Here is a 16,964-nt window from a genome sequence, read left to right as displayed (position 1 = left end):
TGTGTGTGTGTGTGTGTGTGTGTGTAAACAGAGAGAGGAAGGAGGAGAATGAAACAAATGTGGCAAAGTGCTAATATTCAGGGAATCTGGGTGTAGGGCAGATATGATTTCTTTGTACTATTTTGCACCTTTTCTGTAAGCCTGAAACAATTTCAAAATCAAAAGTAAAATTTTTTGAAGTGAGTTTCTGTTCACAGTTAGGAAACACTTTTAGCTGTGGGAGGCATTTTTTTCTCCTTCTTTCTTTGAATGGTTGCCCGATGGAGTAGCTTTCTGGGCTGACAGTAAAATGACCATGCCCATGGATCTGGAGAACCAGACCGAAGATGATTTATATAATAATAAACTCTCTGCTTTTTCAACATCAGCTTTCCAATCTCAAATATTTGCACATTCTCATCAAAGATACCTGGGTAGCAACTGCACCTAATATCTGACACTTGAATGTGATTTCATTTTGGAAGCCCATGGATCCTTTTACTTATAAGACTGGACATATTTATCTCTCTGGCCTTTGGAATGCCTGACACTGCATCAGATCACACTGAATCCAAATTATCACTTATTATGAGAACGTCAGGGACAAAGAGAAATCTAAGCCAGATGCACAAACACCAAAAACAATTTTCCCATAAGCCAAAGTTAAAATTGATGCCAGAAGTTAATGCTGATCCCATAATGGTCAGCTTTGCTAGTCCAAGGTTTTCTCTGTTCCTCCTCCTCCATATCTTATCCAGGAGATCTCTTTAACTATAGAGCTTTGTTTAACTATAGAAATTCAGGTTGAAGCAAAAGAGGTTATAAAGTAAGAAGAAAAACAGAACATTCTCACTTGACATCTGGCATTAAAACAAATTACTTGGTTTCCATTGGTTATGTGGTGTTAATAATCTTGTGCAACTTCATGGTATCTAGACTTCACCTTTTTTCATTGCAATGAATTGTCAATAATAGCAATTAACATAGAGCGGTCAAGTGGACTAGGCTCTAAGTACTTTATTTCATTACCTCATCTACTTCTTACAACATCTGTATTATTTTTGCACAATACTGATATTATGGCCATTTTATAGATGAGGAAACAGAGGCTTGGAGATGTCTAATGGCTTGCTTGAGGCTGCACAGCTATTTTAAACAACCCATCCTACTTCTTTTCAAAGTAAATGATCTCAAGTTCAAGGTGCTTTATAAATATTCACCAGTTTATTCCTCACTATCCAAAGGTTCTGAAAGCTACATTCATGATTATAAATGACCACTACTCTGTAAGAATGAGGTTACCAAGAGGAGTGAAAGTCATGTTAATCATTAACTAGGAATGTAAATGAATGTTCATAGCAGCATTATTCATAATAGCCCCAAACTGGAAACAACTCAAAGGCCCATCCCAATGGAATGAATACGAGGATATATTTGTACAATGGAATTCAGACAATGGAAGATTCATTCCATGAAAAGGAGCACACTGCTGTTCAGATGCAACTGGGTGAATCTCACAGATACTTTGCCACGTGGAAGAGGCCAGACTTATAAAAGAGGATCTCCTTTAGCATTTCACATATACAAAGTTCAAAAGCAGGCCAAACGAATCTATGAGGACAGAAGTCAGGATGGCAGTTACCCTTAGGAATAACTGGGGCTGTAGGGGGACACTCTAGGGGGCGGAGATGTTCTATATCTGGATCTGGGTGGTGCTACATGTGTGTGCACACATGTGAAAATTTGTCGACCTGAGCACTTAAGATTTGCATTGTCTATGGATGTAAGTTAAACCCCAATAACCATGTATAAATCAAACAAACAAAAAAACAACTGAAGACCAGCCTGGGATTTTCTCTTTAACCCCAAGGGCAACTTTTAAGTTGGGAGTGAACCTGGACATGTCTGGCCAGAGCATTAACACAGATTGTCTTTAGAAGGCCCTGTGCTGCTGCTGGGGGAAGGCTGGCAGGAGACTCATCCCAATGGCTGAGAAGGTCCCTCACCCCTCATTCTATAAACGCCACCCTGGGCATGAGTGGGGCTGTGGGAACCCGTTAGGAAGGTTGCAACCGAGGACCCATGGCTAAGAGCCCGTTCTCTTGAAACCCAGAATGAAAAATAAAATTGCCAGTGTTAAAATTTTTTTAGTACATATTTAAAGGCCATGATTTAGAAATAAGAAAGACTAGCCTCTTTGCATTGTTTTTCAGGACTTTACTCCTAACCTCCCTCTTCAAATCGTTAATAAACACAGGGAATATTAAAAAGAAGTAAAAAAAGTCCAAGGAACCTGGTACCTAGCTGGTTTTCTTCAACAGGAAAAGGGGAAGGTGATCTGAGGAAACGAAAGGAACAGAAAATCAGAATGCGGACGAGCTCAGAAAAAAGAAAAAAAGAACAGCTTGGTCACATTTCTTATAAATTACTGTCTGTTGTTTTAAACCCAAGAAAACAAAACAGTTTAAACTGTTAGAACAATGACATGATTCTAGGCACTTTACATGCAATGACTCTTCAAATCCTCAAACAAATCCCATGGGGGTTCACTTTATAGATAAGGAAACTGAAACCCAAAGAGATAGGTGCCACACAGCTATCACGAGGGGGAGCCAGAATCTGATCGCGAGAAACCTGGTTATGTTAATTGTATTTATCCACAAACAAACAAGAGAATTGTTTGAGCTACAATATTGTGAATTTTAGAAATCAAAAGTTAGCTGAATGACCAAAACTGGAAACAAATTTTCTGAAAATACTTTTAGAGATCCTATCAACTGTCCCCAAAGCTCATACATTAAGGAAGATGTTCAAGCCCCTGGCAGCTGCTTGGATGCTCCTCGCCTTATGGGACCTGATGTAGGTGTCTGTAAGGAGCATTCGATGTATTTCCCTCCCATACTGTGAGTGAGCATTCCCCTACTAGAAATGGAAGATGGAAGCCTTGTCCTTGTTGCTTCAGTCTGACTGACAGCATAGGTTCCAGAGAAGGCCAGAGATCAGGCAGGGAACCATCACAAGACTGGGACATGTTTACCTAATGCTACCTAGGGGAAAGTGAGAACTCGAGAGGTGAAGGTGAAGTCCAGAGAAGGAGTCTGTCTTAAAAACAACACTAGGAGCATGAGACCTGGCAGCTCGACTGGCTCTATCTTTCTAAGTGACTTTGGCTAAGTCACTTCAACTCTTTCACTGTCATTGCCTTGAACTTCTGAACTGCCATTGGAATCATTGCCCATGGAAGGCAAGACAGAATTAGCAAAACAAAATGAAATAATTGTAAATATTCTCCAGGGTATTATAACAGAACCCAGAGTCTAAACAACATAATATTCAAAAGGTACAGGTTGCAACCTAAAATTATTTGACTATGATGGAATGTTAGGTTATGTTATATGGCCTCTTGGTTTATTAGAGTTCTAGCATTCTGATAATTAGAAAACAAAAGTATAATAGAAAAAGAAGCTCATGTTTGATGACCTTCTTGAAGAGATGGGCCTGTTTTTGTTTTTGTTAGTGTTATAAAATTTATTCATGTAAGCATTCAGACATTTTTAGGTGGGAAAGATGATACGCAGATTTCACTACAAGGTGCAACAGAAAATCATACTGGAAAGACCGGTACAGCTGGAGCGGGGTTGGCAGTGTCACAATTCCAAACGAATGTTAGACGAGAGCACTTCATCGAGGAGAAACTTAAAATAATAATTTAAAGCTTCATGAGGCAAGATATGTTCCAATTTAAAACACTAAGAAATAGTACCATCAATGAAAAAGGAACTCAACTTCTAAGTGTACCAAAAGGGTTGTGGGGCAAACAAGAGGGAAATTTGCATTTGTTGAGGTACAAATAGGAGTGTTTCCATAAGAGGGGCATTAATTATTATTAATGGCAAACCCTGCAAATACAAAATAAAACCCAAATCACTGGTCACGTAATTCAAATTTTACATGTAATAAAGGCAAGGTAATAGACTCAAGTTACGGCCTGTCAAATATTTATTCCACTGACATTATCTACAGAAGCACTTGGCCAATTTGTACACAGTGGTTCTTTATACATGGAGATGGGCCTTTTTTAATAGGGAACTTAAATTGTGAATTAAAAGGTTATAATCATTAACATTTATTGGGCATCTATTCATGTAGTTCCTACTCTAAGGGGGCTCTATATATGATCTCACTATATGCTAACCCTCACTCCAGCCCTCTGAAGTAGGAACCAGTACCAGCCTAACTTTGCACATGGGTATGAGGCTTAGAAATCAAATGACTTCCCGGGATGGTGAAGACATGCAAGTGTGGTTGTTCTTACTGCAAACAACTCAGGAGACAGCATGATGGGCCTCGCTCTGTACAAGAAGGGCAAAATGAGTTGGTAGCCGTTTTACGTGTTAACGTGTTTTCCTTTGGCTGTATAATTGGATTAGGGGTTAGAATTGACACTGAGATGAATACACAACCCCTATTTGTCTTAGTTTGGGTTCTCTGAGAGGCCGACCCTGAGACAAGGAGTTAAATGTGAGTAGCTCATTCAGGAGGTGAGCCCAGGAAGCACTGGTTGTGGACTGGGGAAGTGAGACAAGAGGAAAGGCAGCCAACATTGCATGCTTTATTAAGCCAGTTATCACTGGGGGCAGCTGGAGCTCAATCCTGCTGGCAAGTGCAAGTCACAGTGTAGAGCATGCCCCAGAGTTGTCCCATCAGAGGGGAGGTAGCTGGCGCGCCTATACACCTGCTCCCTTAAGTCCCTGCTTGAGGGCTGCTCCCGAATGCTGGGGAGGGCATTTCCGTCCACCCTGGGGAAGGGCTCTGGTGGCACGCGAAAGTATCAGGCAATATTTTGCAGGCACTGGCAGTTGGAAATCAAACAGGTAAGTGAGTGTCAGTGGAGCAGCACAACGGTGTTACATGTGAAGAAACTGAGACACAGAGATGTGAAGACACATGACCAAGCACACAGAGCTCATACGCAGCAAAGCTGGGACTTCCAACCCGGCAGTCCAGCCTCAGCACTTACTCTGAACCACCACATACTCCTGCCATTCAGCTGAGACATGGATCCATCCCATCTCAGCACAGCTGAGAGGTGACACCCAGGCAGCCACAACGGCGCTTTGCTAACCCTCTGTACAAACTACTCACAAAGCAGACCACCTGGTGTCCCAGTGGCCCTCAGGTGAGATGTGAAGTCCAAATGAGGTTTTCTAGTTTGTGACCTTGAGGGAAGAAGATGACCTTTCCAGGCTTTAGATTCCTCACCTGTAGAATGGGATCACTCAGAGGTTCCTGATGGCATTGTTGGGAGGGTTGAGGCGAGCTCACACAGTGAGCGCTACACATGAACCTGACACCTACTCAACGGGCAAAGACCACTGATTCCCTCTGTTCCTTTTGAATGTGTAGTACATGTCTTTGGAAAGGGACACCAGGTTTAACCATTGTTTTGTTTTTTTCTGTGTTCACTGTGGTTTGCTTTGTTTGAAATGGGAACTGAAAGTGCTTTGATAAATTAATTATAAAGACACCTAGTTTCCTGTGCGTCTTTCTCTCTCTCATGTTTCCTTACTGTTCCTCAGCTCCTCCCATCCATAGTACAAAGACAGAAGATCTGAATTGTGGCCCTCTGGGTTGTTTTATCTGAAACTCCCAATGTTGTATCACAGCCTCATTCTGTTCCTAACAGCTCAAAAACCCAGATGAGCCGAATGTCCTGGGCAGCTGTGTATCTTTCAGAGTGATGAGAATTGAGACAGCCCCCCGACCCCACCCCCATTTCACATGAGAAAGCATGTGGGATGAAGGGTGGGTTCTGTTCATCATTAACTGTTTTTGCTCTACGAACTGGGGAGGGCCTGGGTCCCTGCTCCATGTCTGTCCACTCCAGGCCTTTGGCATCCTGGCTTGCCACACTAATACACAGGTGTTTATGGCCAGTGTCTCATTTGATTGGTATCTGAGCTAGAGAGATTGTGAAAAAGTTCCACTGGGGTGATCTTTCTAAAATGCTGCCCACTACCTTAAAAACTCAGACATCCCCTGTGGATGTGTCCCGGCCTTGCCTTCCAGTCTTTCTTCCCAGCGCATCCCCCACAAACAGTCCAAGTTCTCACTAAAGCCATCAGTACTGTGGCCCCGTCTCTGCGCCTTTCCACACGCTGCCCCTGTGTCTGGTGGACTCCTTGCCTTTCCTGATGTGGATGCCCAGGAGGTCTTGCTTTCCTTCCCCCTACACAGGCTCCTCCCCTCTCCCTGTGAACCCAGCATTCTTGGTTGCCTTTGCCATGCATGGCACAGACTTCTAGAGAATTAGACCTCTCTCCTTGAGGGGAAGTCCTCTGAACACCAAACCGGGGGCGGGGGGTGTGTGTGTGTGACGAAGGACCACACATTGCATGTGCTCCAAAAGTGACTGTTGAATTGACCTACAAATCCTTCCTTTGGGAGGCTATGTGAAAATTACGTTTCTTCTCTTTACCCCTGCAAAATACAGAAAGTGTGACTCTGGTGACAAAGCCATTGCCCAGGTGTGGGGCAGCCAGCCCAATTCCCACAGAGTCCTCTGTTGCCCTGAAGGGATGCCGTACACCTGGCTTTGCTTTAAGTAGTCAGGATTGCATACCTCCGCCTATAAATACTAAATGATAACGAACACTTCTTTACATGATTAAAGGAAGATCCCACAAGCCCAGCAGGGATGGCACCAAAATAAAGATGACAAGCACTGGGGTGGTGATTCATTTATATTATTGTTCATTTTAGTGTGCTTCAAGGAAGGCCATTATGCAAAAGTATAGGCTATATTCACGTAATATTATATGTATGGAATCTGTCAGACTGATTTCAGTGCCTTCTAGTAAAAGGCCAGTAAAAACAAAGACAGGGGAGAAGAGACCAATCCTCCTTACAGAAGAATTCCAAATAATTTATGTTGATCCCTTGGCCTCAGGATGTAGAGTTTAGCTCTATCCTCATCCTTTGAGTGTGGCAAACATCCTTAGCTGTTTGCTTCTGAGGAACAGAGGACGGAAGGGAGGTGGCATTTAATTTTACCAAGCAGAAACCTGGCAAACTTGACGTTGGGTTGGTGAGCTAGGGTAACAACATCAATGATAAAGCATGTGGACCTCAAGCTCCTCTAGGTGTGACTCCACCTCTTTGGTCATCCTCCCTCCTCATAAAACAGACAAGAAAGGCAGTATAGCTGCCACGTGAGATGTAGGTAAAGACTGCCACATGAGTCGATTTCAGTCTTAGTTGCATCCTGGCTTGAACTCGCTAAGCTTTTGTTTCCTCATCTACAAAAGTGAGGATAATAAATGGGGCCTCCTAAGGCATTAAGGAGATTTAAGGGGATTCTATGCATAAAAGTGCTTCGTAAACTATCAAGAACCACACATGGGTGAGGGATTATGGGGGCTTTCACTCAGTTCTATTAAAAGCGCAGTATGCATGTAATACATGCTCTTTGACTCAACAAGAGGAGGACTGTGAATTTTGGCTTCTAAAAGAAACCTCTAGGCTCAGACAATAAGGGAGAGCCTCCACAATGGACATTGTATCTGAGGTGACAGAGTGGGGGCTTTGCTTGCGCGATGTGGTCTCTGTTGAGAGGCTGGGTAGAGTGAGGCAAGGCTGTAGTTGGGACACCTGGGCGGTGAGGGCTCCTTCACTAGGTACATGCCTCACCAAGACAGCCAATCAGAGCCATCCTTTTGGCATGAGTAAAGTACTGAGAAACATGTCAAAGTCTTAAAGATTCTCATGCTTCCATTTCAATCAATGTAGCATTTCAAGTGTCCCTTGGCTCGTGCTCTCAATTCCTAAGTGAATTCCTCTTTTGCCTGTTGATGTATCCTGCCCAGGGAGATGCTTTTCTCTCTCTTGCGATGGAAGAGTCTACAGACAGAAAACACTCTAGCACAGATATCTTATTTTGTGATGCCACCCCCAACCCCCATGTTGTTAGCAAGGACTCTCTGAACTATTGGGCTAACAGTTTCCTTGTGTAGAGTATCATGGAATCAGGGACCCCTTGGCAGAGATTCTCAACTGGAATTGTGAAACTTCTTTTAGTTGATATAACATAATTAACCCAAGTTTGATGCCCTAAAGTAAAAATAATACAATAAATGATGCCCCATGGGAAAGACAGGTGCTTCTTTCTGTGGTCTTCTATCTATTTAAACTAATTTTCAAAAATAATAGAGGCATTCTTTTTCTATGTTGCAACATGTCAATCCTCCTTTCTCTTAACAGCACAAGGATGCTTGCTCCTTCTAGGTGATATGGTCACATGTACTAGATCAGAAGTCAGATTCAAGGTTTTAATCTCCATATATTGGCACCAATATATCTCTCTAATCACATCTCGCAAAGTGGTGACTCTTTATCTAAAACAGGGCAGATAAATAACTCAAGGGCTTAAACCAAACTGTGAATTAAAAATTAAAAACAAGTCATCCTAGATATTGAAGTTTGCGCCAGACTTATACCTTCATTTTTTAAAAGTGATCTGAAGCAGAATAGTTGTCATTGTTTCACTCTGAGGGAATGGCTTCAAGCCCCCTTTCTTATTCATGCTATGCTGTCTGGTTTCTAGCCACATTTCAGTATTTCTCTATTGAAAAAAACAAACAAACAAATAAAAAACACATGTATATGTAAATTGATGTTCTCTTTGAAATATGTGAGAATTGTTGAGTTTAAGGATACTTTTTCTTCAATTAATTAAAATGCTCTTCGGAGAAAATACACATTTTAGTGTACAACAGTTAAAGAAAGCAAAACAGTATTGTGTTAGTTTTCACTGTTGACTTTTATGAATACGAATAGTTGGCTTTTTTGTATCGTTTTTGATAGTCTGTGGTGGGCAGTTTGAATGAAATAGAAAATTTGGGATTACCAACATTTTTTTTTTTTACTGTTAGTTTCAGGTGTACAAAACAATGCAATAGTTACCCTTTTCACCCTCACAAAGTAACAACCCTCCTCCCCCCATCTATTGCCCTCCCACCCCCAATATCATGCTTATCTATTACAATTCCATTGAATCCGTTCCCGCACTCTACTCCATGTCCCGAGGTTATATGTATATATAATTATAGTTGACATACAGTATTATTCAACATCAGTTTCAGAAATACAATGCGGTGGTCAGGCCTCTACATCAACTATGAAGTGGACTCCCCAAAAGGATATGGGTCCATCTGGCCCCCTAAGAAATACTTACAACATTATTGATTGTATTCCTCGGACTGTCTTTTGGAGCTGGCTCACATGGGAACTCACCATGTCTTATCCTCATTGGCTTCATTCTCCAACCAGGAGAGTGATGCTGATATCAATCAATTAATATTTATTTTAAAACCTCTAATGGCAGTATGGGATGGAGGTGCTTTAAAGAATAGTCTAAACAGACTGAAAATTCTCCATGATAGGACACAACCATTTAGAATGGCAGTTTTTCATTTTTGAGATTATCATTTTATACTCATCTAGAAAGTGCTGATCTAAAGGGTTGTGACAGGAGCGTATGGGTAAATTGGCAGTGGGTGAGAGCTATTGTTTTTCTCATTGGCTTTTCTCTATGCAATTGAAGAGCCACTCTCTGAAGAAGACAGACTGGCACTATCTCCATATACTAAATGCATACACACATGCATTCGTGTTTCACATATGAATGATGGTGCTAATTCTACATGGTTAAACCAGTGAAATGCCTCCTTCAACTTCCTTAATTTCAGGATGGAAATTCTATAAATCCAGGCTTTACATTTAAATTCCAACCTCCTAGTTCAGAGCTATCTCCTTCAGAAGTTGTGGGAAAGGAGGATAGGAACAAATTTCTTTTTTTTTAAAGTAGAGAACCCCAACTGGCATTCTTGAGAAGCCTTACGAGCGTTAGTAGACACCTGTTCAGAACAAATTTGAGGCTTGGGATTCTGGGAATGGCATTCAAAGTGAATCCATTCAAAGGGAATTACATCCTCCCAGGAAGTGAGATATGGTGGGAATGAGCAAACAGACAGAGAAGATCTGGTTTGAATCCAGGCTCCCCTGCTTATCAGCAGCATAACCCTCTGCAAGTCATTTTATACGTCTTGGCCTTTATTCCTACATTTGCAAACCATGAACAACATCTACACAAATGTGCCGGCCTTGACTTGGTTACAAGGCTCAGAGGAGTCACTGTATTAATAAGTCTGTAGTAAACTAGTGAGCCCTTTTCTTAGAAATATGTAAAAATTGACAACTAGACTGAGTCCATTTTCTTATCAGTCCTAATCTAGTAACTTGCACATTTAGGGGATTGTTTTCTAATAATGAGGGTCACCTCTTTTCCTTCAGTTGGGTTTGTGATGAGCTTCTCAGGTTAAGCTCTGCTCTCGTTCACCTTCCTTTTAATTTCAAAAGCCTAGCACATTCACTGTACTTTCAAAATAGGATGATGGTTTCACTGGGGAAGCAACAGATATGATGAAGTACTCAGCCTCATCTCTGCTGCAAACATGCCTGATATTGGGGCTTGTGTCACCTGCTTTCCCTCATCCTTCCTTCCTTTCCCTCTAGTTCTGTGCTGTCCAACACGAGAGCCAACAGTGACTAATGAGCACTTGAAATCCAGCTAGTGCAATGGAGAAACTCAGTTTTAAATTTTATTTAATGTCTCTCAGTTTAAATTTAAAAACTGAAGCTCAATTCAGTTACTGGAAAACTTTCAAGTAGGTTTGGCATTTGGGTATGTGAATCTTTCTTTTCAACTATAAATTTAATGAAATCTAAATATAGACCATGTATTTCTGTGAAAGTTTAAAAAAACCAAACCAAACAAACCAATAAAAAAATCATGGCAACAATTAGGTTGGCCATACCCACACCTCCACAGAGAGCTTTAGTCTGAGCTGTCTCACCAAAGGGTGAACCTACTATTCTAGTTCCTCTTAATTTCTTTTCTTAATTTAACATTTTTCTTAAATTAATTTTTAATTGAGATGTAATTGTCATATATTACATTAGTTTTAAGTGTACAACATAATTGAAACAATTTTTTTCCATTCCCTTTAAATTTTGACAAGAAAATATGAATGCAGGCAGCACCAGGGGGGTGAAGTTCGAAAAACATAGGCTTTGAATCCAACGAAAGGAAGTTCAAACGCTGCACTTGCTGGTTACTAGCTGATGTGGTCTTGGTACAAATGGCTCTGCCTGGCAAAGCCCTGACTTTCTTCCCCCCACAGGGATGATGCCCATACCTGCTTCTCAGGGGTGAGGCCAGGACTCACTGAAATCACTTGTACAGGCTGCCTGACTCAAATTAGGGGCTCCATAGCTGTCAGCTCCCCTCCCCTTATGACCTTAGATTTTAAATTAAAAGCTGCATCTTTCTGGAGCAGCAAAGTGTATATTTACTTTTAGAGAAAATGAGGCCTTGTGTTCCAAAAGCAAGCACCATATCTGAACTTTACTTCAAAAGAAGCTGGCAGAAGAGCTTCCCAGGACCAGCACTTTGGTTGGTGCTTACAACATCAGCAGGGGAGAAAGCAAAGGCCCTTGTCCGTTTGCGAGCCTTGTCTCTGTGGGCTGGTTGATGATGACCGCCATATAGCTCAGGGCTGACATCACTGTCTGCCTCACTCTTCCCCTGGGCCCCTTCAGAGGAAGTTTCTCGGGCAGGTTCGGGGGTCCCTGATAATTTATCTAAGCTGGTCTTCCTTTAGAAATGGGCTCTGGTGGGATGGGGGAAAGAGGTGGCCTGTGTGGCTATTTTGATTCTCCCTGAAGCCTTTTTCATTTCTAAGGCACATCACAAGGGCACATTCCTTCCAGCCTCTCTCTTCAGCAACAGCCCAGATCTAACCACGCCTCATGGATCCAGGCTCAGACCACAGAAAAACAAACAAGGCTTTGATTCCGTTGTGAGAAAATCAAAGACCTGCTGAAACTCACTTAAAGGAGACAGAGAGAGAGAGAGAGAGAGAGAGAGAGAGAGAGAGAGAGAGAGAGAGAGAGAGAGAGAAAGAGAGAATGAGGAGGAGGAGGAGGAGGAGGAGGAGGAGGGGAAGCAAGGGAAGAGGCGGGGCAGAGTCAGAGAGGGAGAGAAAGAGACACACACACACAACTCTCTACCACACACTGTTTACTATTTTCCACAAACAGACCCAATCAGAAAGAAGAAATTTGTGTTTAGCGTTACGAACTGCCTGGAAATGTTTGGTAGCTCTTTTGGCTGTTGCTGCCCAGTGAATGAGGTCTATGAAATTAGCCTTTTAGAGTCAACCTTCTGAAAAAAAAAAAATCCCTTCAGTACTCTTGCCCTGGAAAAAAACACTGCTTGCCAAATTCAAATTTTCCTTGGCCAAAGTAACCACTAATTCGGCCCTTCAATGAGGTTATAAAGAAAGTATTTCCTCTTGACTTTGGAGAAAACACCTTTCATGTGACCTCCAAACTATGTTACTTATTTTAAAAGTACACAAAATAAACTTTTTTTTTTCTTACTCCAAAACAGTGCTTCTCACTGAATTCTGTGGGATTAATTAGAAGCCAGCGGGGTGGTCACCCTTTTGGGAGAAGGGTGACAGGGTAGGGGTCCCCGGGGAGCGGGGGGCTTCTGGATGCTGCCCATGTTCTGGTCACTGAGCTGGTGCTTGTCGGTTTGGAATCTCATCCAGCTGCACATGGTCCTGCGTGCAGTCTTCAGAATGTAGCTATACCTCAATAAAAAGTTCTTCCCAAACAAAGCAGAATGAAACACTCACTGCCTCTTGGAAGACAGAAAAATACCTTTCTGTGCATGCACAGCCTGCAGAGAGCCACTTTCAGAAAACACTCAACAGTGGCATCACACGTACAGGCAGGGAACTGGACCCTCAGGAAGCAAACTTGATTCCTGAACAGAACCATTCTGCAGTTCCCATCAGTCCTTCCCCAAAACATTTCCCAGCCTGGCATAGAGCAGCCATGCCAGGTATAATGTGAGGTCTACTTTAAGAAGCTATATTTCCATTCAAATCGGGCGGGTGGAATGCTGTGCTGTTTTGAACTCCGAGAAAAACTTCATCCAAGATAACTAACACAGAATGCACTGTCCTACGAGGTTATCACATCTTTTATATTTAACAACAAAAAAAGGCAAAGTGGGTACTTACCTATTTGGTCTTCGGGTATCAGCGACTCAATGGGGGGGTCTAGTTCTGAGCTCTGAGACAAGTAGTTCTTCACCTGGGTCATGAACTGCCGGATGGTCTGCAGCATGTCCGTGCTGGACACATGGCACTCCTTGTTCTCCTGAAGGAAGCTCACGTAGTCCTGCACCAGGCAGCCGAAATAGGTGCATTTGTCCCGGGACAGCTCAGCGATCCTGCGGACCATGCGCTTCTCCGGGGTCATGAAAGAGCTGAACACTCCGCTCATCTTACGGAGCTGGGACTTGACAAGCTTGGGCAGCACGAAGGAGCTGTTCCTCTTCTTTTTGGACTTGATTGGGGGGGCCATGGTCTCCTGGTCACTCTCCCCTTCATAGTCCTCCAGGCTGCTGTTGGTATCGGCCTCGTAGCCAAACAGGGGCATGCTGCGGTCGAACTCCAGCGAGTCGGAGGAGGAAGTGGAAATGCTCATGTCGCTGAGCCTCTGTCTGCCTCCATGCCACGGGGGCCGTGATTCAGAGCTGGCAGGCTCCGCGCTTGTGCAATCCCCCTGGGCCTCTGCAGGCGGGGCGCCACCTGGGCTGCCAGCTGTGCCGGGCTCCTGCTCAGGCTCCTGCTCCCGGCCCCGGCAAGGCCGGTTGCCGGTCAAGGTCTTTGCGCCGCCTTCTGCCTCGAGAAAAGAAGCCTGCTTCTTCAGCCGGGGTGGAGGGATGGGGGTTGGTTTCGTTCCAAGCAGAGCTATGTTCCCATGTTTGTTATGGTTGACTGTTTCTGGCATACTCGCCGGGGTTTCAGTCCTGGACAGCTGAGGGCTTGTGTGCAGACTATTAATAGCCGGTGGCGGGGGCCTGGGTGGGGGGGACCGAGGCCTCTCAGTGCCATTCGCGTTGGGAGTCCTTGTGCAGGGCCGCTTCAGGCCTCCACTGAGGTCCTGGCTGTGCACTTTCAAGAAAAGAGGATTAATAAAACACAGGGCTCCGTTGGTCTGGCTGCACTCCAGCTCTGAAGGCGTCCTGGTTTTTATAGAATGCACTCCATTTATAAGGCAGAGCTGACGGGAGGCAGGACAAACACCGTCTGAGGAGAGAGGCCTATGGGGAGGTGGAGGGTTTGGGGGTTTGTTGTCAGCTGGAGAGCTCCAAAAATCTGAAAGTCATTATCAGTGAACACAAGAATGTAAATACAGTACACTTGGGCCAATCCTTCACAAATTAAAAAGAAAGCACACTTGCATGACTACGCTTGTCTTTAGAGGGGGAGGCGCTTCACTTCGTGGTGTTTTTTCCTTTCTTTCTTTTTTTTTTTTTTTATGCTTAACTGCATTCCCTTACTGGAAAGTGTGGAAATGCTGCCAGGCCCAGCTGTGGGCTCACAGGAATGCTCCAGGGGCTTTCACCTTCAAAGCCCTTGAGAAATGGTTTGGCCAACAAACAAAGCTAGCCAGCTCTCTTCACAGGTGAGGAAAAAAGAGCTGGAATTGTTACAGTATAAGCTGGAAAAGGCCACGGGGCTCCCTGACTTTACAAAAAGCAAAGCAACACCAACCCCATTTCTAATCTACTTCTCCTGGGGGTGGCCTGCACAGGGCCTGGGTTCCCCTTTAATGGGCAGGACCAGCAGCTGGGCCTGGGGGATGTTACACAATCTGCTTGGGGTTTCACATGCTCAGCATTAAAACCCCCAAAGGAGGAAAAATACACTCATGGGTCCCATCAGCAAAAACAAGGACAGCAAACTTATGCCAATATTAAGTCCAAGTTCAACCATTTATCTTTGGGGTTTGCTGCCCATCCTCCCCAAATCCTACATAACCTCCTCACCATGGCTATCCATATTCAACACTCTTTGGAGCAGTACACAGGCCTATTGCAGCTATACTGCCAGTGTCCCCTTTTACAGATGGTCTCAGTTTTCCAAGCAAATTAAGGGAGGCAGTGGTGGTGATGAATTAAACTCAGTCTGTTGTAATTTCCATTTGGAGTAGGCCATTCCCTCTCTATGGCTTTTTCTTGCTATGTTTGCTTAAAATGTGTTTCTTTCCTATGGGCCCAGAAAGGCTGGTCATGGGAGTTTGAGAGAGGCTGACATTGGAGACCTTACCCTGCCTCATCTCTGCTGCAAACATGCCTGATATTGGGGCTTGTGTCACCTGCTTTCCCTCATCCTTCTTTCCTTTCCCTCTAGTTCTGTGCTGTCCAACACGAGAGCCAACAGTAACTAATGAGCACTTGAAATCCAGCTAGTGCAATGGAGAAACTCAGTTTTAAATTTTATTTAATGTCTCTCAGTTTACATTTAAAAACTGATGTTCAGTTCAGTTACTAGAAAACTTTTAAGTAGGCTTGGCATTTGGGTATGTGAATCTACCTTTTCAACTATAAATTTAATGAAATCTAAATATAGATAACGTATTTCTGATGAAAATTTAGTGCCTACACAGAGATGTGCTGTAAATATAAAATACATACTGGATTTCAAACACTTAGTATGAAAAAAAGAATGTAAAATATTTCATTAATACTTTAATATTAACTATATGTTGAAATAACATTTCAGATATATTATGTTAAATACATTATAAAAATTAATTTCACCTGGATCTTTTTAATTTTCTTTAATGTGGCTACTGGACAACTTAAAATTATACATTGGCTTGCTTTATATGTATTTCTATTGGCCAGTGTGGGTCTTGGTGGAACTGCTCCCACTGCCTTTGTGTCCTCCTTAGATTTCTACTGGCACCGCTGAAAGGCTTTATAAGGCATAATACACTTAGCTCACATGTGTGTGGTCCTCCCGTATGGACTATAAACCTGAGTGGTGGGGTAGGGAGATAGACACTATTAACTTTGCATACTTCATGTGGGGCGTAGAGCCTGCCACATTGCAGACTCTTCAGAAATATTTGCTGAATGAACAAATAATTGAAATACGGAATTTTAAAAAGTGCTGTCTCTTTAGAAAATGGATAATGTGTGCCTTGACAATTAGAGTTGAATATATATTAACTAATGTTAACCTGATTTGCTTCTGCTTAGTGGCCACTAGAACAAGATATTTTTGCCTTTATCTTTGGAGGGCAGAATCACTGTCCATGACACTTCAGTCCTTCAGGCGCACAAAGCATGCACTGCATGCTGACCCCTGTACCAGGAGTTATGGGGACAGAGGTCACCAGAGAAAACTGAGACCTGGTCTAAGTCTTCAAGGGGCCTACAGTCCAGCTGATTATACCCAGGCTTCTCTATGAATTAGGCAGGCTCCCTTGGCAATGACACCTGCTTCAAAACAAGTTTATATTAAGAGAAAACTATGCAAAAGGGGAAACACACATATTTTTGTCTGCTGGGTCAAGTAGCATAGTTTCTTAGGGCTTAGGAATCCTGGCACTTGCACTTCAGAATCCCAAACTCCATTCAAATACTTTGGCCTGGTTTTTTCTCTGAAGACTGAAGCACTAAAATCTTAAGAGAATTTCCCCTTCTCATCTAGGAGGAAAAATTTTTTTGTAAAAGTTCAACCCACACGGATTCCCCAGGGCAGTGGGACAAAGAAGTGAAATTGGGTGAACTGTATGTCCTGATCCATTGTCACCCACTGTCCAGCAGCATGGTGTTGGTTTAAGAGGCATTGGCAAACAGGCAAGAGGGGAGCAAGTGCCCAGCTGGCCAGGGCAGCGGAAGGGACATGGCCCATAATACCGGGATCAGAACTCAATAACAAGAGAGGAAGTGAGACAGCTGTTATTCTAGATGCCTGTGCTGTCAGATTCCTCAAAGCACAGAAGTGACATCAATGCCCATGTGTTCCTCTAGAATAAACCCCTGCACGTGAGAA

At 43.2% G+C, this 16,964-nt stretch overlaps 1 protein-coding gene across 10 annotated transcripts in view; it reads right to left on the bottom strand.

Moving 5' to 3' along the window:
* Positions 1 to 16,964, bottom strand: part of RIN2 (Ras and Rab interactor 2) — a 227,069-nt gene that overhangs the window by 13,174 nt on the left and 196,931 nt on the right. For 9 of the 10 annotated variants that reach the window (XM_019653108.1, XM_019653105.1, XM_019653107.1 and 6 more), the window contains one exon: positions 13,131 to 14,273. In XM_019653108.1, coding sequence (XP_019508653.1) covers positions 13,131 to 14,273 — 1,143 coding nt within the window. The remainder of the gene's footprint in view (positions 1 to 13,130; positions 14,274 to 16,964) is intronic. The other variant, XM_019653114.1, reaches the window with a different exon arrangement.

Source organism: Hipposideros armiger, unplaced genomic scaffold, assembly GCF_001890085.2.
Source record: "Hipposideros armiger isolate ML-2016 unplaced genomic scaffold, ASM189008v1 scaffold_195, whole genome shotgun sequence".
Classification (NCBI taxonomy): domain Eukaryota; kingdom Metazoa; phylum Chordata; class Mammalia; order Chiroptera; family Hipposideridae; genus Hipposideros; species Hipposideros armiger.
The sequence above is the reverse complement of the archived record's forward strand: the minus strand, read 5'-3'. Positions and strand labels throughout refer to the sequence as shown.